The sequence below is a fragment of the Protopterus annectens genome, chromosome 11.part0, assembly GCF_019279795.1.
Source record: "Protopterus annectens isolate FY-2018-M chromosome 11.part0, PAN1.0, whole genome shotgun sequence".
NCBI lineage: Eukaryota > Metazoa > Chordata > Ceratodontiformes > Protopteridae > Protopterus > Protopterus annectens.
In genome coordinates this window covers 820,413,884-820,437,244 of record NC_056745.1, presented here as the reverse complement: position 1 = coordinate 820,437,244, position 23,361 = coordinate 820,413,884, and the positions used below count along the sequence as shown (strand labels likewise).

Sequence of the window (23,361 nt, the reverse complement as noted above, 5' to 3'; positions counted from 1 at the left end):
CACCTATCCCCATCTGTCCACTCTTCAACTGACACTGTGGGTGATAGGATTTTGATTCCACATAGACACCTTTTTACTGATGATGTGCTAAGTATCCTGCAGGATGCCAGGAAACCCAATACTAGGAAATCCTACTTATCCAAATGGAACAGGTTTTCTGTTTGGTGTCTTTCTCATCACCTGGCTCCAATTTCAGTGGATGGTCCTTTGGTTCTCGTTCATCTGTGTGAATTGCTCAATGCTGGGTTAGCTTATTCTTCTGTTATGGCCCACTTATCAGCTATCTCTGCTTGCCTGCCTTTATCTCCTCCTTTAACTTCTAGATTTGAGGCTAAACAATTCCTAAAAGGCCCCCTTCATATTAGTCCTCCCAAGAAGCCTGTTCCTCCTCCCTAGGATCTTAATTTTGTTTTGGAAAAACTGACTTGGGCTGCTGTTGAAACCTGTAGCTTCAGCTTCCTTGCAAAATTGCTGTTGGAAGACTGTTCTTTTGTTGGTCCTTACTGCACCAGACGGGCATCTGAGCTTCATGCTCTTAAGGCTTGTCCTTCTTTTTTGATGTTTCATAAAAACAGGGTGTCCTTGTGTAGTAATCCTACTTTTATGCCCAAGCTAGTGAGCGAGTTGCCCCTAAATCAGTCTGTTCATTTGCCCACTTTTTCCCTTCTCCATAATCTGCCAGTGAGAAAGTGCTGCACTTGTTGGATGTGCTTAGAAAACTCAGATTAGACTAAGACTTAGGAAATCTGATTAGCTGTTTGTTTCATTTCATCCCAGTTCCCTGGAATTAACTGTATCCAATCAAACTATTTCTTCTTGGATCTCAAAAGCCATTTCTTTTTATTGTTGTTTTCATGGCAAGAGCCTTCCTTATTCTGTTAATGCTCATTCTAATAGGGTCATGGCTTCTCCTGGTGCTTTTTTCAAAGATAAATACTAACTCTATTCTTGAAGCAGCTATTTGGACTACTGTGCATAAATTTACCAAGCGCTGCTAGTTGGATTTCATCTCTAGAGGTAGAGTGGGGTTTGCTAGAGCCATCCTTCATGGCTTCCTAGAGGGCTCTGCTGGTCCTTTCTCCTTCCAAGTTTCATCTTGAGCTTTGGCACTCTCCCTAATGTAAAGAATACTGTAACAGTGAAATGGAAGGACATAGTTCAGTTGTGTAAAATCTTACCCTAACTGTAGATATCCTTCTCTTCATTGTTGCATTATTTACTCCCTCCCTCCAACCCTTGGTCCACTGAAACAGTAAAGAGAAGGACATGTACTGTTATGGTAACATTTTATACAACTGTACTTTCTTCAGGTAGTACGGCATTTTGTATGACCAGCCATACATATACTGACTTCTTTAAACAGTTGCATTTGTGTAGCTTCTCATGCACATCTATTAAGCTAATATCATGTATCAGTGTATCTTTTTTCTTCTTCTCCTTAAGTTGTGTTCTAAGTGCATTAGCTGTGTACAGTTTGTTAGAATCTTTTATAACCTAGTATGGGTGTTGCATACATATTTGCAATGGTTATGGGCTGATTCCATAGTAACAGTTTGCCGTAGATATAATCATGGAATTTTTGGCAACCATTGACAAGAGGATTTCATCAGCATATGAAGTACACCAAAGGGCAGTAACTGTGATAGTTGAAGGGCTGTATAGAGTAGTCGGCATAATACCTAACCTTGTACTCTGGAGCACTGTAAAGCATGAATGTTCTAGATGATTGAGAAAGTTGATGGACAGACTGAAGTGTCCAAGTCAAAACGTTTTAAAGTTAAATCTCAGATGTGTTACTTTAGGATACATGGGATATTTATTGACAGAAAGTGGTCTTCATTCAGATATTGAATAAAGTTACATCTTTTGAGAATTTGCAGAAACCGGTTTATTTATGTAATTATTTATTTATTTCCTACTTGTTTACTGGGTAGGTGAACTGATCTGTTTGACCCTTATTATTCATGACCTATGCTTAATGAACAGCTCCAGCAGAGTCACAAATACATTAAACACAAGATTTAGTAACAGGATATTTAAATTTACACTCATAAAAAAGAGACCTGGCAACAAGGAGCAGACAGATGAAGCTGTGTTTGTGACCCAGTTAGCAGCCCTGGCATTGGAGGAGCTAGACAGGGGAGGGTGAGGAAGGAGTGAAGTGGTGTGGTCCACTTGCCTCTCCCATTGGGTAGGGAGGGTTACACATACTTGAGAGCATGCTGGATAGATGGTGTTTCCCTGGTAGATGCTGGGGAAACTACCTCACATGCTTAAGGTAGGGGGCAGGTGTATTTGAAAGAAATGACCTTTCCAAAATTTAGGTGACATTGTTAGAGGTCATCCCATTGCACATCCCCTCCCCAGTGCTTTGCACAATTTGCATGGGAATAAGGCCACATTAAAATAAAAATTACAAACCACCCATGTGGCAGTTTAATGATGGCCCATCACTGTTGATCCTTATCCCAGCAATGTAGGGCATATGGGCAGATTGTCAGGGAGGGGGAGTGATGATTGACAGGCAGTGGGGTAAAGTCAGCAATTTTTTTTTCTTTTTACAAAAGGAACATATGGTAATGTGAATGTTTTATAAAAGATTGCAGTGTTTTGAATAACAGATGTAAATGCAAAGAGATTGGCATAGATGGGCATACATATAGTGTACAAAGTCGAACAATGAAGTAGGCAAATAAAGATTAGAGTATAATAGTATAAAGATTTAATTTGTAGAAAAGATTGCTATCAGGTGACTGGTTTTACTGCTCATCCATAGTTTGAAGCAAGTACAACAGTGAGAATTCAGCAAGTGTATCCTGGATTTCCGTTTGAAGTTTTTTTAGTATATTTTCTCTGACTGCTCATTTCTTCTGCAATTCTTAGGTGTGGTGCAGTATCTGTCCCAATTTGTCAGAAGTCACTGTCACACTGAGAAAGCTACTACAGTACTATGCAGTATTGTGATGGTAAGATCAGCAAAAGAGCTGTCTAGTAACTATAGCACCGACTTTCAAATATTATGACAATGATACTAAGGGCTAGTTGCATTTCTGTTACAGTAGGTCAGAGTTATGGCTTTTGCAACCAGATCTTTAATATATGTTAAGATATCTTCTGCACATATTGAGAATGAAATAGTAGCTATAGCCTTTGGCTGCCAAAAGTTCCATGATTATATAATTGCCAAGAGCATTACTACAGAACCTTACCACAAACAACTTGAGAGTAGTGAACTAAAGACAAAAAGAACGAACAAATATCTTCCAGTGGAATTGAGCCTTTTTGTTTCACTTTTATTAGAGACTTGTTCAGAATACAGACACACAATGGTATACAATCTATTAAATAGTCATATATCAAGATCATGTGACTAAAGTCGCGTGTCTAAATATTTAAAGGTACATACCAAAAAAAAACATAAAAACACAAAATAGGTACCACTCAAAAAATAAATTTACAGTTTGGCAGCCTTAATTAAAATAAAAAAAGGATTGTATTGTGCTTTGTAATTTGAAGAAGATTCTAATAAAAGTTAGATGAAAGCATTTAATTTCACTGGAAGACATTTGGTCAGTATACAATAAGAAAGTGCAGCAAAGCAATGCTAGAAAAACTTGCTGTGCTGAAGCTGAGAGCAGTTGAATCTTGTATGTTGCCCTGAATGCTATTACAGGTATTTAACTGTCTTTTCATGAACTAGATGATGTTCATCGTGTTAGAAATAAACAACAGGAACAAGTTCCACCAGGATTTATTAAAAGCACAAAATCTTTCTCTAACAATTTCAACAGACTAATGTTCTCCAGTTGAGCTCTTCATTCAGCCCAAAAGGAAACATGGTTATATACAGTTTAACATCAATATCACTATACATAGAAACACAAACTTGTTCTAAAATAGTTCCTTTCAAGCCATTACATTTATTATGTGCTCCTTCCAAAAATGCAATGCAAAAGGCCTCTTTGTTTCCCCAATGTAAAATTTATTACATGGGCATTTTAACATTATTAATAAAAGATACAGGCATCTTAACCTTAGATCTTACAAGAAAATCTTTTCATATTTATATCAAGCCATTTGAACAAAAATAAAACCAATATTGGTTAACAATATCAAGGAACTGTTTGGTAAAACTACCATAAGTAGTAACAAAATAAATATTTTCTTTATTAGAAACTGAATTATCATGATGTATTATATTATACTCTTTTGATGAATAGATTTTATATATCATCTGGTGAAACTCTTTTCCAAGATATTTGTACCATAACCTCTAGAGTATATCAGATCTAAGCCTCAATAACATGTAGGGGATGGCCACTATTTGCATGTAAGTACTGGCAAGTCCTTCAATATGACCAATATGGCCATCAAATTTAATATCAAATTTGTAAAAATCCAACAATTGTATCTTTGTCACTGTCCACCAAAAATATTAAATCATCAACATATCTAAAGTAATGAATAACATGTTCCTGAAAAAATCTATGTTTATAAATAATTGATGATATATAATATTATTATGTGTCAAACAAAATGAACCATTTCCATAACATATTCTGAGGCAGGAGAATTATGAAGAAAATAATTTGACCCAGAGACTATCACCAAGATGTTGCATACACATTTCCATATAATCATTAAACCCAGTTACAAACCAGTTGTTGGGTTTACAATATCAAGGTTTAAAAACAATATCATATATGTTTTCCAAAAGTAATAAATGCTTCCATTCTTGAATAGACATATATTAGATATATACTCATGAATTGCTTTGAAATAGAAAAAAAATTAATTAAAAAAACAATTTGACATAATTAACAAATTGAGATACTTCAGGGCATGAAAGCTAAGTACTGTATGAAGGAACATAGGATCAAAAGTAGTAAACAATGCATTTAACATCATTTTTTTCTGAAGCATTCTGAAAAGCTATCCATAAAGCTATCTAAACTTTCATTTTCTATTTCTGAAGCAGAAAAAAAATTCTTACTAAAGAAATATTTTTATGCAATTTTTTAGAAAAAAAAAACACACACATCCCTTTTAATATCATGTGCGGTAACCACTGTAGGGACAAATTTAAGTCCCTTATTTAATACAGACATTTCTATATCACTAAAATTGTAGCTAGAAAGATTAACTACATAATCTGTAACATTTAGCACTCCATTAATCTGCTGTGTAGAGCAAACATTACTCTGTCAAGCGTTGCCCACCTTGGTTAGAATACTGTTCCCAAGTCCGATGTTCATCGTGTTACCCTGCTGCAGTCATCACACTTGGGTTATCCTGCTGTCAGGCAGTCCCGCAGTCGGCCTGAGTTCCAAAGTCTTGGTCCGGCGTCGGTTGCTGTCGCTTCTTCCCTGACATCAGTGCGCCAGGGGTATATAAGAGGCATCCGACACCATTTTCTTCAGTCTTTCTTGCTGCGCGGTACCCGAAGCAGAAGCAGTTCGCAAGTGCCGGTCGGCCGGCACCTGAGATTTTCGATTCGAATTTCAGTCCGAAGTCTTCAATAAAGCTAAGTACCCCGTTGGGGAACCTTTTCTTGCCTCAGTCCGATGTCAGAAAAAGTTAACAATTGCATTTCTTGTGGGAAGCAAATACCTCATAAGGACTTCCATTCTTATTGTATTCGTTGCCTAGGCCCAGACCACGACATCACAGGTTGTCGTTTTTGTGCTAGGTTTAATTGAACGAACTATCAAACGTCGTTTTGACTTCGCACAACATTACTTTGGTAGGAAATTTAATTATATCATGCCGTCGGAGCAGCCGACGACCGGCATGCATAAAAAATGCAAGGATAAGGACAGGCAGCCTAGGAACAAGCCAGACTCCGAGGCCTCTGCTGGGCCTGTCGCCGGTTCTCCGGTTTTCAGTGAGGCACCTACGCAGCCCCTGACGACCACAGAATTGGAACCCCAGACAGCTTCGGATTCTCAAGCGGAGTGTACTAGGCCATCGCAGCCATCTTCATTAGGCCCTTCCGACACCGGAGCAGAAGGAGATCCCGGTGCAGTAGAAATACCTTCGGTTGCAGAAGGTGTCTTCAGACTGACTACACTCACCATTAAATCTTATGCTAAGCTTAAAACTCCATTAAAACCAAAAAAGACTGTACATCAGTCTCCAGTTCAAGGCCCCATGCCTAAGAAATAGATGCTTAAGATGGCTGAAGATTTGATCACCCTAATCAGGGGTTCTCTTCCCCCTCCAGATAAAAGACCAAGACAAGAGGAGGATTATGCTTCCTCTGACCAGGTTTCTATTTCTTCAGATTCTTCTGTGCAACAGGATTACGCTTTTCCCCCCTTATGAAGACTCTGATGCTGAAGACTCTATTCCCTCAGCATCTCCCCCTGAAGACTATTCCCTCAGCATCTCCCCCTGAAGACTACTCCTTTGGGGAAACTTTACATACCATGAGGGAACATTTCCACTGGGAAGCCCAGGACTACTCTGATTCTAAGAAAAGGCTCAGAGAGTTCCTTTTACTACCCCAGCACAGACTACTTGCTATCCCTCCAGTTTTAGACATTGTGGATGATGTTTACTTGGAGTCTAGTCTAAATCCAGACTCTCTACCTCCTGCTCCAGCCAAACCAGACAGATACTACAGAGTACCTGACTCACACAAATTCCTTTATAAAAGCCCTATGGCTGACCCAGAAACAATTTCCCAGTGTCCCAAAGGGGCTAAAGCTTCTATGGCTAAAAATCCTGTGCCCTCTGAAAGGGATTCCAGAGCCCTAGATAGATGGGGAAAGAAGATATACACCTCAGCTACTCTGGCTATGAGAGCATTAAATTGTCAGTTTCACATGCTGAAATATCAGCAATTCCTTATGTCTCAATTAAAACAAAAAATGAGCACACATTCTGAACAGTCTGAATTCAAGGAAATGCAGGATCTGTTGCATGCAGCTGAACAGGTGGGCAAACATACTTTACAATGTGGATTTGATTCATGTGAAGCTTCCTGTAGAGCAGCTGTTACTGGGTCTGTCATACGTAGACATGCTTGGTTAAAAGAGCAAACCCTACCTGATCATGTTAAAGCAAAATTATTGGATGCACCTTTACAGCAGGATGTATTATTTGGTGTCAAAGCAGAAGAGGTTTTAAAGAAAATGGAGGATAAGGCAAAGTCTATGCAGACGGTCAAGGATTTTTTACAGGTACAACCCCCTCGTTTCAGCAGAAATTGGCCAACAAAAAACTGGTCCTTTCCAGCTTCTGACACATCACAGAGAGGCAAATACAGATGCCCAAGGGGCAGAGGTCAGTCACAAGGCCCTTACAAACATTGCCAATAGGGCACTGCCACCCAGAAAGGAGGAGAAGACAGGCCCCAAGCTAGCAGAAGACAAACACAATGATTCAACCTTCAAACTACCAAGCAAATCTCTCTTGGCAGCTCCCTTGGGAGGAAAATTAGCACTTTTTGCAGACAACTGGCAACATCATCACAAAAGACAAATGGGTCCTAAACATTGTCTTACAAGGATACAGATTCCATTTTCATACCTTGCCAAGGATAAAAGGAATGCCAAACCTGCCACCAAATCAATGGGCAGAGGCACAAAAACAAATTACAGCTCTCATGAACATGAGAGCCATTCAACAGGTACCTACACAGGAGCAAGGACAAGGATTTTACTCAAGACTCTTTCTAGTCCCAAGAAAGGACAAAGCATGGAGACCCATTCTGGATCTTTCATTTCTGAACACCTATCTGCAAGTACCAAAATTCAAGATGCTAACACTACAGCAGCTTCTTCCCATGCTGGGCAAGAATGCTTGGCTAGTAACGTTGACCTCAAGGAGGCATACCTGCATGTCCCTATCAGACAAAATTGCAGAAGATACCTCCGCTTCATTGCAGGTTCAACCCATTATCAATTCTCTGCACTGCCCTTTGGCTTATCTACTGCACCCAGGGTCTTCACAAAATGCCTGGCACCAGTAATTGCATACTGCAGACAAAGAGGAATTCAAATCTACCCATACCTGGACGACTCCCTTATTCAAGCAGAAAGCAAGGACATTCTTTTAAAGCATCCAGCGTTTGTCATACACCTTCTAAGTTGCCTAGGGTACACAGTAAACGAAAAGAAATCAAGACTAGTGCCCTCACAAAACATAATATTCCTGGGTGCCAGCTTGAATACAACGGCCCAGATGGCTTATCTCATGCCAGACAAGCAACAACAGCTTACTCAATACTTCAAAATAATGGCAACAAAGACCCAACTCCTTGCAAGAAAAATTCTGCAGGCCTTGGGATTCATGGCATCTTGCATACTACTAATACCATTTGGAAAACTGCATATGAGGAAATTACAATGGTACCTGAAAAGCGTATGGACTCAGCCACAGCTTGGAAACAATGATACCACTCATTCCCTGCCTTCAACAAGAGTTTCTATGGTGGGCACAGGCATGTCACCTCAACAAGGGTCAGCCTTTCACCTTCCCCACAGCCAGGCAAACTATGACAACAGATGCATCGGACTATGCCTGGGGAACACACATGGCAGGACAGTGCATTCAGGGCAAATGGACTACAGATCAAAGGCATCTGCATATCAATCAAAAAGAAATGCTAGCAGTACAGAATGCCCTAACAGCTTTCAAGGACCTCTTACACCCAGGACATCTAATAATAAAGACGGACAATACCACAGTAATGTGGTACATAAACAAGCAAGGGGGCACACATTCCTACCCTCTTATGCAGGCAAGCAATGACCTTGTGGAACACAGCACTGTCTTACCAAGTTCAACTACAAGCACAATTCCTGCCAGGAAAGAAAAACACATTGGCAGACGACCTAAGCAGAAACATCATGGATCCTCACGAGTGGAAACTAGATCCACAAGTATTTGCAATGACAACTCAAAAATGGGGACGCCCAGACATAGATCTGTTTGCCAACTCCCAAACCTACCAACTTCAAAAATTTTGCACAAGGACATTCCACCCACAAGCTTGGAAAGTGGACGCCCTCTCATTCAGTTGGAAAGCATTAACAGTGTATGCCTTTCCTTCACTGCCTCTTCTAGCAAAGGTACTGCTGAAAGGCAGATTAGAGAGGCCAAAAATGATACTCATTGCACCAGATTGGCCACGCCAGCACTGGTATCCAATTCTAAGGAACATGGCCCACGGCCCACCATGGATTTTGCCACAAATTCTTCACCTGCTCACCCAGTCTACACAGCCAGCTCAAGACTTTAAACCTGGCTGCATGGCAAATTACCTAAACAACCAGCCAACACCTCTATCCAAAGCTGTTATGGATGTCATTCTGGAGGCCAGGAGGCCCAGCACCTGGAAAACCTATTCAGACAAATGGAAAAGATTTTGTGCCTGGAACCAGGCTAAAGGCCAAAATACCCTTGATCTCAACATTCCTCAGATTCTACAATATTTAACTGAGATGTTGCACAAAGGACTTTCCTTTTCATCTATTAAGATCCACGCCTCAGCAATTTCAGCTCATTACAACACGGACCCTCCTTTATTTTCACATCCACTCCTAAGACAGTACCTCAGAGGGGCTAGGAACATAAGACCGCCCAGGAGAGCACCAACACCTACGTGGGATCTCAACTTTGTTCTGGAAAAGCTTACACTGCTGCCCTTTGAACCAGCCTTTTTAGCTGACTTAAAATTTCTTTCATGGAAAACTGCCCTGGTACTAGCAATAGCTTCAGCTAGAAGAGTCTCAGAGCTACAGGCACTAATGGCAGTGGAGCCTTTCCTCATTTTCCATCAAGACAGAGTCTCTCTACGAACTAACCCTTCCTTTATGCCAAAGGTGGTATCCAGTGTGGCCCTAAACCAAACCATTCATTTGCCCACCTTTTTCCCAAATCCCTAGAACAAAGGAGAAAGACTCCTGCACTCTTTGGATATTCACAGGCAATTACGTTACTACTAGCATAAAACTAAGGCTTTCAGAAAATCTGACCAGCTCTTTGTAGCCTATGCTGCAGGATCACAAGGAAAAGCTCTCTCAAAACAGACCATTTCAAAATGGATAGGACATTGCATACGTTTCTGCTACACGCATCATGGGAAAACCGGTACCTGCTAACATTAGGTCCCACTCCACCAGGGCTACAGCTACATCAGCAGCCTTTCTCAGGGGGGTTGCCAACCAAGGATATTCTGGAAGCTGCAACTTGGAGTTCAGTGCACACCTTCACCAAACACTATCACTTACCTCTATATTCTAAGACTAGAGCTGGTTTTGCCACTGCAGTTTTGCAGGGTCTACTAGCTTCTTCTAACCCTGTTTAGCTCCACCACCCATCCTTAGCTTTGGGATTCAACCCAAGTGTGATGACTGCAGCAGGGTAACACGATGAACATAGTACAGGCCTCAGTATTTAAACCGGATGCAGAAAAAGTGCCCCCCTGATAAGAGGCCTGGGGTGGAACCTGAGTTTGATAGTTTTGAACAGTGTTCAGAGGCTTGATGTGATTCCACTCCTCACAGCTTCTCCTCCTGAGGATTTCTTTTTTCAGAGACTCTGCATTCCATGAGGGGAGCACTTTAAATGGGAAGGCCAGGATAATTCTTTTTTACCCAGCCCAGGCATAGGCTATACCCCTCCTGTGTTGAATGTGGTGGAAAGATTTTGCAGAGGCTTCCCTGAACCCTGATTAGGTACTATAAGCTCATAAAGTATCTTTTAAGAGTCCTACCTGGCAACCCAACTGTGTTTCTCAGGGGACTAAAGGTGTTAAGGGCCTCTGTGGTTAAAAACCCTGTTCCCACTGATAAAGAGGCAAGGGCTTTGGATAGATGGGGATGCTGTACAAGGCCTCCTCGAGGTGGGCTGCCACTAGTTCTGTTCTTCGCAGGCATGCCTGGTTGAGGGGAATTTAGCTGAGCATGTTAAAGACAAAGATTTTGATGCTCCTTTACAGACATATCCTTTATGATTCCCAGTCTAGGGGTAGGTCTAGACGTGGTAGGGGCAGAGCTCAAAGGTTCTTTTAGGCCTAGAAAAGAGGCTCACAAGCAAATTTCTGTTAATCCAATAGGGGGCCATTCAGCCAGTCCCCTGTGAAAAGGGGCCTAGGATTTTCTCGCCTGTTTGTTCTAGTAAAAAAAGGGGAAAACGTGGAGACCAATTTTGGATTTATCTATCGAATTTTTGGTGGGCTCAGGAATGTCACAACCAAACAAGGGGGACTCTGACCCGCCAGAGGGGGAGTCAGATTTTAACGACCATCAACAAACAAGGGGGAACACATACCTTTGAGCCCGCGGCTACTGCTCTTCCTTTATGCCTAAGGTGGTTTCTAGTGTGGCTTTAAACCAAACTATTCATTTTTTAGGCAGTCTCAGCAGTTGTTTGTTTCTTTTGCTTTGAGTTCAGAGGGCAAGCCTGTGTCAAAACAAACTATTTCTAGGTGACTGCAGCAATGTGGAATGAAGAACATAGTACAGTTTTGTACCTACCATAAATGTAGATGTTCGAGGATCCACATTGCTGCAGTCAATTTACCCTCCCTCCTTCCCTGTACTTTTTGTACCTACCATAAATGTAGATGTTCGAGTGTTCACCCTGCTGCAGTCCAGGTTACCCTCCCTCCATCCCCTCTGAACTAGCTGGACTTATCTATACCATTCTATCCTATACAACCTCTGTGGTGTATTTGCTTGTGCCTGAAGGTATTTTTTATTTTTATATGTACATTTTCATACAGATATATATATATATATATATATATATATATATATATATATATAGCCTACCTATTGGGGGGCACCTGACATCTGGGGCAAGAAAAACTGAAGAAAATGGCATTGGATGCCTCTTATATACCCCTGGTGCACTGACGTCAGGGAAGAAGCGACAGCAACCAACGCTGGACCAAGACTTTGGAACTCAGTCCGATTGCGGGACCGCCAGATGGCAGGATAACCCAAGTGTGATGACTGCAGCAGGGTGAACACTCGAACATCTACATTTATGGTAGGTACAAAACTGTACTTTTTGTATCTTGGTGTGTATACTTTTATATTTGAAGACATCATTATATGAATACAATGGATACATGCTCCTTACATAACGTGTGCAATAAAAATAATTTATTTGTCTTTATTGACTTGCTGCATCCACAAAAAAAAGTTGGTTATATAATTCCATAATTATGATTCATGTGTACCTGCTATGGACACTTGTATGTATTCATCAGCCTAAGAGCACATCCTTTATTTCCTAAAAAAACAGATTCAAAGTAAAACATGCTGCTGACTTTTTCAGGCAGTTATTACAACCATTTATCAGTGAAGAAACCACTCTTATGCTTATCTGATGACCTTTTAAATAGTGTTGTACTGTAAATATATGATCTGATGTTGTCATTTTCATTTGTTCCTCTACCTGTAGGTTTCAGATGTGGCTCGCCCACTTTGCAAGTTCATGATTTGATGCTCAAACTCTCTCTCCATCCCATAATAACTCCTTCCCCTAGAATACATCAAATCTCATTTGGTGTTTCAAAGCCCTCTGATCTGGTGATTCTGGTACCAGCTTCCTCAGCTCCCCAATTTCCAACAGTATCCTCAGGGCCAGAAGTTTTGTCTTGGAGTCCTCCTCCCAAGGATGCCTTACCCATGCCAGTTTTCAGACCACATTCCACATCCTCCTCCATCAAGTCTACACAGAGCTCGTCTGAACACAATGTGGATAGATTGATGAGACAGTTTCTCAAGGCATAGATTCAGATGGGGGTACTACCGGCTATGTCCCCTTTTGGATCCGTGAGCAGACATTCCCCTTTTCATCCCATTGCTCCTTCTCCAGTTCAACCTCCTGCTTTGGTTTCCCACTGTGGAACCCTGTTTTTCTTTTGACACCTCGAAGTATCCCACCGAGGAGGTCCCTTGGAAGAATAGGTGTAAAAGGAGATACCTGGATTCCCCGCAGGAATCTGTCACAACAGACACTGATTTCGAGGCAGGAGAAGGGTCCCCAGATGTCCATCTGATGTCTACTTTGTGGACATCCTAGAAATACTCTGTCAGAAGAGTGGATGGTCCTCCCAAAGCCCTAACCCAGAGGAGCCAGTGCTTTTGGAGGTCTTCGGCACCAGATTATCTACATTCTGAGTTCCCTCCAGTGGATTCTCTTATCAAGCTAGTTTCCACCAGTGCATGTAAGGATCTAGACACTATAGAGCCCATAGCCAGGCAGGCTGATAGGATATTAACTGCTTCCTTGCACAAACCCCACTGGACTAAAGGGAATCCTGGTAGATGTCATGGTTGTCGCGGCAGCCACTAAAAAGGAGCTAGCTCAGGAGAACTCCTCTATCCAGCCTCCTAACAGAGAGCCTAGGGCTTAGCCAGGTCTGGCAAGAAGGTTTAAACTTCATCCACTCTTTCCTTACAAGTGTTGAACTATTTATCCCATTTTACCAGGCTGCAGAGGGAACTAATCAAGGAATCCACTAGCTTATTCCCTGAATCTGTGTCTGAAGAGGAACATGAGATGTTTTCCTCCAGAATGGCCACACTCCAATCGGTTTAAATTTGTCCATGAGGCTGATTCCCCATGTGGCTGAAGGCACTTCTAGGGCCACTGGTTCTGGCATTGCGATTAGGTGTCATGCCTGGATGTGGCTGTGCGACTTTGCGGAACCTTTCAAGGCATCATTTGTCAATTCACCCTTTGATGGTTCATCTCTGTCTGGCCCCACAATACGTGACACAAACTCATGCAGTGAGAAGGATGGGAAAGACCTTGTCTGCCATTGGAATCCCTTTTTTTCTAGTCTACAAAGGTCTTTTTCTCGGAATCAGTGTGAAAGAAAAAAAAAACTGTGGTTCAGAAAATCTCAAGGTCCTGTCCAGGATTTTCAGGGAGACTTTCCCCCCAGAGGCAGGGGTAAAAACAGTTACAATGGTAGACACTGCCCCAGGGGTAGTGGGGGTCTGCAAAATCAAGGGTTTCGAGATTCTTCCTTGGACAGACCCTTTCAGTGCTCCTGAAGGGTTGACTGACTTTCCATCTCTGGAGGTAGTCGGGGGGGGCACTTATCCTTGCACCCAAAAGTCTGAATAGCCATCACAAACGATCAATGGGTGCAAAGGATTGTATCAAGAGGATACTCTATTCCCTTCTTAAACTCTCCCAAACTGAGAACTAACCTTCCAGATGTGCCACCCAATCAGAGGGAGGCAGCAGCACTAAAAATTGCAACAAAGTGTTATCCAAGAGGTCCCACCTGACCAATCAGGCGTTTACACAAGGTTCTTTTTAGTACCAAAGAAAACCGGTGACCTAAGGTCAATTTTGGAATTGACATCCCTAAACAAATAAGTAAAAAACTCAAAATTCAGGATGGTCATGATCCAATCCATCCTACCTCTTCTGAAGATGGATGAGGGATATGCTCAGTAGCCCTGAAGGATGCATACTACCATATCAAAATGGAGAGGCATTCCAGAAGGTATCTTCATTTCAGGCTAGGAGCCAGCCATTACCAGTTTTGAGTTCTTCCGTGTGGTCTCACCACAGCCCCAGGGTGTTCAACAAATGCATGGCAGTAGTTGCAGCTCATCGCAGACTGTAGGGATTCAATGTGTTTCCTTATCTTGATGACTGGCTCCTAACTGCTTCAACCAGACATCTACTCTTTATACCAGGGATTACCTATTACAGTTGGCTTCCACTCTGGGCATAACTGTAAACACACAAAAATTACTGCTCGATCTTGTCTAGATAATAGAGTTTATTAGAGCTCGTTTGGCCACAACCAGAACTATGGCCTTTCTACCTCGCGTCAGGGTATCTGCTCAAAGGGTTCATGTCTCTCAAATCCTAGCAGTTCCGTCTCTTCCAGCAAAACTAGTTCTAAGAGTGTTAGGTTCTATGGCTGCCATAGTAATGTTATTGCCCACAGCATGCTTGCACATGGGAATCCTACAGTGTACAATTCAGTTCAATGGTCGTTACATCAGCATCCTCTTTCTCATCCCATATAACTATCTTGGGTTTGCAAAGACTCTCTTCTGGTTGCTCCATTCCCTGGAAGTCTACCAGGGTCATCCATTCATTCTTCCCCCACCAAATGCCATGGTGATCATGGACGCCTCCCAGTTGGGGGGGGGGGGCATTTTCTGGGATAGACTGTCCAAGGAACATGGTCATCTCAGGAGACCAAATTACATATCAACGTCCTGGATATGAGAGAGGTCCTTCTTCCTGGAACCATTGCTATTCAACTGACAATATATCCATGGTATGGTACATCAGCAAGCAAGGAGGAACCAGATCTTACCCACTGTGTCGAGAAGCAGTGAGAATGTGGCAATGGGCGATCTCTACCAACTGTTTCTAGTTGCAGTGTACATTCTGGGGGGAGTCCAACATTCTAGCGAACAGGATCAGGAGAATGGTACTGATGTCTCACAAGTGGTCTCTGAACCAGTCAGCAGCAAACATGATCTTCCACAAGTGGGGTCAACGTTGTTACAACCTTTTTACCTCTCTCCTCAACAAATGCAGCAAGTTCTTTGCTGTGATATTTCCTCAGAGGCAGCCTCCAACAGATGCTCTATTCCATGCTAGACACACCCCGGTGTACTCTATGCATTTCTGCCTTTATCCCTGATTCCCAAATTCTTTCAGTAAGCTCATTGGTTGAAGAGCAAAGTCATTCTCATTGCCCCTTTCTGGCCTCACCAAATCTGCTTCACCTTTCTTTGGTCTCATCTACTTTGTCTGCCATGGAGTCTGGAACCTTTTCCAGACCTGTTGTCCCACCCATCGGAACAGACTCATCCAAACCTTCAAGGTTTAAAATTGACCTCATGGTTTCTCCAGTTCCAGTGATAGCTAGACATTCTAGGCTTTCATCCCCAGGCTGAGAGAGATTCTGATATCAGCTCACAAAGCATCTGCTAGGAAGATATATAAGAGCAAATGGAAAAGGTTCTCTGTTAGAGCTGAACACAAGTTGATCCTTTTACGGCTCCTATTCCTGTGATTTTAGATTTCCTGGCCTTTCTTTTACAGAATGGAGCCAGATTTTCCAAAGTGAAGTTTCAGTTGGCAGCCATTTCGCATTTCCACATTGGAGAAAACTCTGCTACCCTAGCTTCTTCTAAGCTATGTAAAGTTGCTTTCAGGTGCACCTTTTTACTCTGTCATCCAATCAAAGATCCAACCCCTCCTTGGGATCTTACTTTGATTTTACAAGCCTTAGTTCTTCCTCCCTTTGAAAAAGCAGCTAAAGTGTATGTGAAGATTCTGTCTTGGAAAATGGCCTTTTTGGTTGCAATTACATCAGCAAAGAGAGTTTTTGAGCTCCAAGCCCTCTCTGCTAAACCTCCTTATTTGATCTTCCATAAGGATAGAGTTTCCTTGTGGACCAATCCATCCTTTTTGCCTAAAGTGGTCACAGAAGACAATATCAGTAAATCCGTTTATCTCCAGTTTTTTCCCCCACTTTCCAGAGTAAGGAAGAATACACACTGTATTTTCTGGATGTTGATAGGAAATTGTTTTTATTTGGACAGGACAAAAGCCTTCAGAAAATCTGACCAGCAGTTTATCTTTTTCAGATGTGAGGAAAGGCATCACAGTTATTAAACCTACTCTAGCCAGAAGGTTGCGAGATTGCATTTCCTTTGTTTATTAACCAAAAGGTATGCTCTTGCTGCGGTGTGTCAAAGCTCATTTGACGAGATCTATGGCAAGTTCTCAAGCCTTTTCCTGGAGGATGGAGTTGAAGATATCTGTGCAGCTGCCTTTTGATCAAGGTCTCATACCTTTATTTCTCATTAAAAACTAGACATTATTTCCAGGCACAGAGCTGCCTTTGGCTCTATCGTACTTTGGAATATCCTTCCATAAGGGCCACCCTAGGTTTTATGTAGCTGGGGACTCTGTCCCACAGTTCGATGAATGAATAAAAATGACATCAGATAAAGAAGTTATGTTCTTACCATAACCTTCCATGTATGTTGTCTATTTTCATTCTTCCTCGACCTCCCCACCCTCCTTCCCCGTGGTCTCTGTTCTTTGTAGATCGGATGGAGTTGGTCTTTCTCAGGAACTGCAGTTCCTGTAGTCCCTGGGTTGAGCTCCTGAACCCTTTTCTTCGTCTGTGTCTATATCGATATCTTAGCTGTATAATTTTTAGCAAACTCTATCTGAGGTATTCTGGGAGAAGGAGGCATTATGTCGTGGAGAGGAGGATTTTGAGCATCGAATCTTGAGCTTGGAAAGGGGCCAAGTCGGATCCGAAATCAGATTCGAAACCCACAGGTTGAGGAGGATTGAAAATAGACAACACAGATGGAACATTATGGTAAGAACCTAACTTCTTTTAAATTGATAGAAGAGAGGTTCTTTATTTTATGTATACTCTCAAAACTATATAAATACTAACCAAACATGTTTGTCTGTCCATCCATTTCTAAATTGCTCTGGTCGGTGTCGTATTATTATGGAAGGAGGAATGCTCAGCTGTTGCTCATGTGATGACTAGTGTCTTTATTTTTCTGTAAACTTCTGCAGTATGTGTCAAGTGACTGAGTGCTATATCCGTGAGTCATCACCACCCTAAAAAATTCAGGGGGAGATGCAGTTATACATGTTATTCAGTTAATTAGTGGTCATTAGTTTTGATTGGCAGCATTTTACAATGAAGAAGCTGCAGTAACTATAGATGCTTATTTTTTTGCATCTTTTTTTTTTCTTTAATAATTAATTTTCTTTTGTTACAGTATTTCATAGATATTTTGAAAGCCAAAGGAACTTTGAAGGAGGACACAAGAAAAGCAGTGTTTGGTTCACTGGAATCTATTTGCTTAGTTAATCAGTAAGTGCCTGTTTTGTTTTTATTTATTTGTTTTATGAAAAAAATCATTACTTGCTATCAGTGATAAGTCTGCAGTGCATTTTATTAAGACATAGAAAGTTCACTTATTTTTTGAAATGACTATCCTAGATTGTTTTGAATGCAGATGAGCCCCATTGTAGAACATAGCAAAGTAGAACTATTTATTTGTTCATTGACATTTGTTTACCTGACACGTCCAACTGAGTAGTGCCTTTTTCAGCAGAAGGCTGGGGAGAAGAGCTCTATTATGCAAATGTCATGGACATCATTTGCATTATTTCATCAATTTCATTCATGAGCAGCAGTTCCATTATTCAGACATCTGTGACACCAATTACATAATTTATAGTCTCCATTACAAAAAAAAAAACAGTTACATGAGTTGTATATGAATGTTTTTTAAATACAGGGAGGTATATGCAGTGCAATTTCATCGGTATGCATAGATTGTCAAGTTTTACATAAAAATATTTGTTACTGTAAGTACTTGTTCAATATTTAGAACATGGGAAGATAGTTACAGAATCCCAGAGAAAGGAAGGAGGAGGCTAGACATAATGAAAATAAAGGAGATAAGATAATAGAGGAGGGAATAGTTGTGATAATAGAAATTAAGCTTTGTGCAGCAGTGTGGTATGGCACAAATTTGTACGGCTATATCAGTACCAGTTTAACCAGGGCTTGTGCAGGTGCAGAGAGCCATTTATCTGTCAGATGTTGTTTCAGGTGGCATTTAGTCTTCAGGTTGCAGACTGTTCTTAAGTAGCATAGGATGGTATTCCATCTGCAGTGTGAATAGAGAGTATCCTTCATTGTTATGTTTAGTTCTGGAGAGTAATGATTTGTCAGTGGAGTATGGAGATCTCTTAGTAGTGTAAGATTCAGTGACAGAGTGAAGAGATGGGAATTTTTCAGGGTTGTGCAGCAGTTTGAAGGTTGCATTAATTGTAAGTACAAGGGAGAATTATTTAGTTTGAGACCGTTTAATTGCTTTAGAGAGAGGCAATGCTGTGATCTATATCATTGGTTGGTTGAGACTGGTTGCGATAATAGAGGCATATAATAGGATGGGCAGGAGAAAATAAGTGGTTAGGTTTTATCTGATAGTCAGTAAGGTCTTGTTTTACCCTATGGAGGCAGCCTAGCTTTTGGTTTGTCTTTATGACTTGCTAATGTGGAGAGCAGATTTCAGGTGGTCATCTCTAATGACCTGTAGTAGTTTGGTGTTGGATGCCAATTCTATGTTGGTCTTGTTGTATGACAGTATATTAAAGGTAGTGTTTGGGAGGAGAGAAAATTGGGGGTGAACAGTAGTAGTTTTATATTTTTGGGGATTCAGAAGAAGTTGTTGTCGAGCCAAGCTTCTGTGGAAGAGAATGATTTCTGGGTGAGTGAAGCATGAGGAGTGTCCATGCAGCACATATTAAAGTGGAGTACGGTTGCCGCCCATCCCGTTGTCAGCGGGACACTCACGGGTTGAGCCTTCTCATCCCGCTTCCCACATTCACAGACAGCGGGACTTTAAAAGTCCCGTTTTCCCCTTTTCGCGCTCGCAAATTGCAGTTGCCATGGAAAAGCCGAAAATATTTCAGTTTTTTCCATGGCAATGCGGCTACGTCACCAACCCGGACCTGCAGTTAGAGGGATTCCCTGCTTAGGCCCAGGTGGTGTAATTCAAGCAGTAATTGGCTGCAGGGATTGGAGGGGTGGGGATTCACCTAGAAGAGCCCAATAAAGGTGTCAGCTGTAGAGCAGTTTTATCTTAGTGCTCTAAAGCTGTGAAGGAAAAAAGGTGTGAAACTTCTAATCCCAGCCAGCCTGCAAGGGAGCCTGCTAGCCAGCCCAGTCACTTGAGCAGACAGAGCCATTCATCCAACTAGCCATTCCAGCAGGAAGGAAGCAAGCTAGCCCAGCAAAAACTGTGATAGTGGTAAGTACATAACATAGTATTTTGTGGCTTTAGTTATTTAAAATGAGAATATTGTGCTTTATTTAAGTTTTTAATGTTTAGAGGTAGATGGGGTTGCAGTATGCAGTGTTTAAATCTGTGCAGTGGTTATTTTGGGATTTCTGAGTAGTAGTTTTTAAAGGTATAAAACCTGTATGTATATGTAATTGGTATTGTTCTTGGGGGTATGATTTGGAAGCATTACTTTTAAAAGGCTGAACTGTGTGTGTATAGAAGTTATTTCTGGTGGGGGGCAATGAAATATAAATTTAGCGTGATGTATTTCTATTGTCATAGCCTTTTCTGGGTATTTTCTGTTTGCAGATAGAAAATGTTCGGGCATAGTTTGCACTTTTTTGTGTGGAAATGTGTGCAATTTAATGCTATTTTCAGGAAGTTAGGATATACTGTTTGGGTAATTTTTCCTGTTAGTTCTTGCAAGTCAATGTGTATGTGGTACAAGTCTACCTTTTGAGGGGAAATGTTAACAGTTAATGTAGTGCATTTATTATTCTAGTAGGTACATGTTGCCAACTTGCCGAAGCTGTTTCAAGATTGTTTTCATTTATACTTGTAAATGTGTGCATTTAATTTTTTATGCATTTTTAATAAGGTTAAAATGTCCTGCTTTGCTTGTAATGTGAATATGGGTGTGCTGCTTTTACTTGGGCCTGTTTATTGCATCGCTGTGATGGGTAAATTGCTCTTAATTGCTATGTTTTGAGGTAAAAGGAGCCCATGGAGTCTGCTGTACATTGTAGTTTTGTAGTTTATTTTATTTCTCTTGCAAGAAGTATTTTTAAAAGGTAAAATGTTTACAGACTTTTTTCCTGTTTATTTCTTTTTTTTGTGGATGCATGCTCAGAAGTTAATGCAGTGTATTTGAAATTGTGCTAATCCATTTCGTTGTTACCGGGTAGTTTACTTTTATAAGTAGCAAAGTTTGTATTTTGTGTTTTAGTGACGTCTTCAATAAACTTACAATGTACTGTTTTTTCATTATAATCTGATTATGACCATTGCTGCTGTTGGGCATGTTCATTAATAGATTATTACGCTGTGTAAATTAGTGCCATACATTTCTTTTAACTGCTGTGGTCAAATGCTAAATCAGGTCTATGGTATCCACTGTGCATTCTCATTCATTTTAGTGTTTTTTTTAGTTCAGTGAATGTGGTTAACTTTTTTTTCCTGAGGGGTGGGTTGAGGTGGGCATGTTCGGTGGTAAAAATAATGCATTTAATTTTCTACAATCTATGTTAATGTTAGTTTTCAATGGCCAAAATGCCCCCTACATTACCTCATTTAATATTTAACCTTTTTCAAACTGTTTGTAATAATTCTTTTCTGCTCCATTCCTCAGTTCTTTCGCATGCCAGTGTTTTTCGAGCCAGTTCTTTTGAGTGCCAATGTTTTTCGAGCCAGTTATTTTGCATGCCAATGTTTTTCGAGCCAGTTCTTTTGTGTGCCAATGTTTTTTGAGCCAGTTCATTTGTGCTGTGCATCAGTATGTTACTGCACCCTACTAACACAGTTTTGGTAAATATGTTGCCTATCAAGTAAGTACAGATTTAAGCATGAAGAGAGCAGCTTCATCACAGTCAACCAGCAGCAAGAGAATGTGCAAGTGGCAGGACGTTTGGAAAACAGAATTCGACTGGATCGAGAGATGCAGTGATGTCAAAGCATTTTGCAGGTACTGCAAGAGAGAATTTCTAGTGACACACGGTGGAAGAAATGATGTTGCATGACATGAGGCAACTGAACAACATAAGACTGCTATTCTTCAAGCTAAATCCACTCACCTGATGACGAATTGGACAAGGAACGTAAACTGTGGGGGGACCAGAACTTAGGATCATTGCAGCAGAAGCCTCTGAGGTGTTCCATGCTGTTAAGCACAATATTTCCTATAACAGCCTGGACTGTGCAGTAAAGTTGGCCAGCCAGTTGTACAGTGACTCGGACACTGCAAAGAAACTATTTGTGGAAGAACCAAGGCTGAAGCCATAGTCGAAAATGTTTTGGGACCGCACTCATTGGAATGCCTCCTGCATGACCTTCAAACACCAGGCACTTCATTTGCAATTTCATCAGATGCTTCCAACAAGGGTAACATAAAATTATTTCCACTTGTTGTGAGGTATTTTTCTAAAGAAGAAGGGGTGGTGAATGGCCTTTTGGACTTCTATGAAGACCCTGATGAATCTGCACAGGCTATTTCACAGCAAATTTCCAACATTATGGAAAGGCAGTCCTTGCCCTGGAACAGCATTTCAGCTTATGGGGCTAATAATGCCAGTGTGAGCTATGGGAAGAAATCTGGTGTGCATACCAGATTAAAAGAAAAGTGCCCATCACTCCAGAAGGCTAACTGTGTTGCCCACATCATTCACAATGCAGCTAAAAAAGCTGCAGCACAACTACCGTACAACGTGGAAGTATTTGTAATGAAACTTTTCAGCCACTTCTCAGGTTCTACCACAAGGACCAGAGACTTGAAAGACGACTTTGAGTTTTTGTGGCATGGAATTTGAGAGTCTTTTAAGACGTGTGCCAACAAGGTGGCTGTCACTACTCCCAGCCATTGAAAGAGTACTGAAAAATCTCCCAGTGCTCCAGTCCTATTTACTCTCCCAGGGAGAAGAGACTCCCGGCAGATATGGCAGTACTTTTCAGCTAATGAGCATGGTGAGAATGAATTGCCTACACTGCCCCAGTACTATTTGCACCTTCTCTGTGCTGTTCTTGTTGATTTTAATGAACATATAAGTACATTAGAAAAATCAGTACTTACTGCCATGGAAACGTTTTGTGTAATGGTCTCTCTGAAGCAAAAACTGCAGGCAAGAGCTGAAGGTGCTTTCTTTGGAGGGAAACTTAGGGCACTTATGAGCACATTAGATAGCACTTCTGCTAACAAACTGAAAAGAGACTTCATTGTGTTCTTGGAGACGGCAGTGAAATACCTGGAACAGTAGCTTGATTATACTGAAAGCAACTACTTGTTTACACTATCTAAATTATCTCTTTGCTTTCAGTGACTTACTTAATGTGACCACTGCCCTGAGTCTGCAGGATGTAGATGAAGATTATCTTTTTAGGGACTACTTGGCAATTAGGCCCTTTCTCGAGCAGTTATGTAACACAAGCTTGACCCCAGGAGAGAAGTGGCTGAAGCTTTTCAAAGAAGGGCCTGAACTGACTACACTATATCCGGTAATTGCTAGGGTTTTATCTATACCGACCTCAAACACATTTGCAGAAAGAGTTTTTTCTTTGGTGAAAGGTAAATGGACAGATGTGCGAAACCGATGTAGTGTGGACTTGTTAAAAGCCGAACTAATGATTGTAAATTACCAGATGAAATGTGACTTTTACTCAAATATTGTTTCAAATTGGGCCCTTCTTCAAGCCATAAAATCAAATTCAAAATGCACTTTAAAAAAAAGTGATTTAGTGTACTAGTGTGCAGTATAAAGTACTAAGGTGCAGTTTGTAATTTTGTGTTTTTCTTTGTTTAGCATTC

At 41.1% G+C, this 23,361-nt stretch overlaps 1 protein-coding gene across 1 annotated transcript in view; it reads left to right on the top strand.

Annotated features, from left to right (window-relative positions):
• Positions 1-23,361, top strand: part of ARHGEF39 (Rho guanine nucleotide exchange factor 39) — a 1,319,667-nt gene that overhangs the window by 93,997 nt on the left and 1,202,309 nt on the right. The window contains exon 2 of the mRNA XM_044088228.1: positions 17,769-17,863. Within this exon, the coding sequence (XP_043944163.1) occupies positions 17,769-17,863 (95 nt within the window). The remainder of the gene's footprint in view (positions 1-17,768; positions 17,864-23,361) is intronic.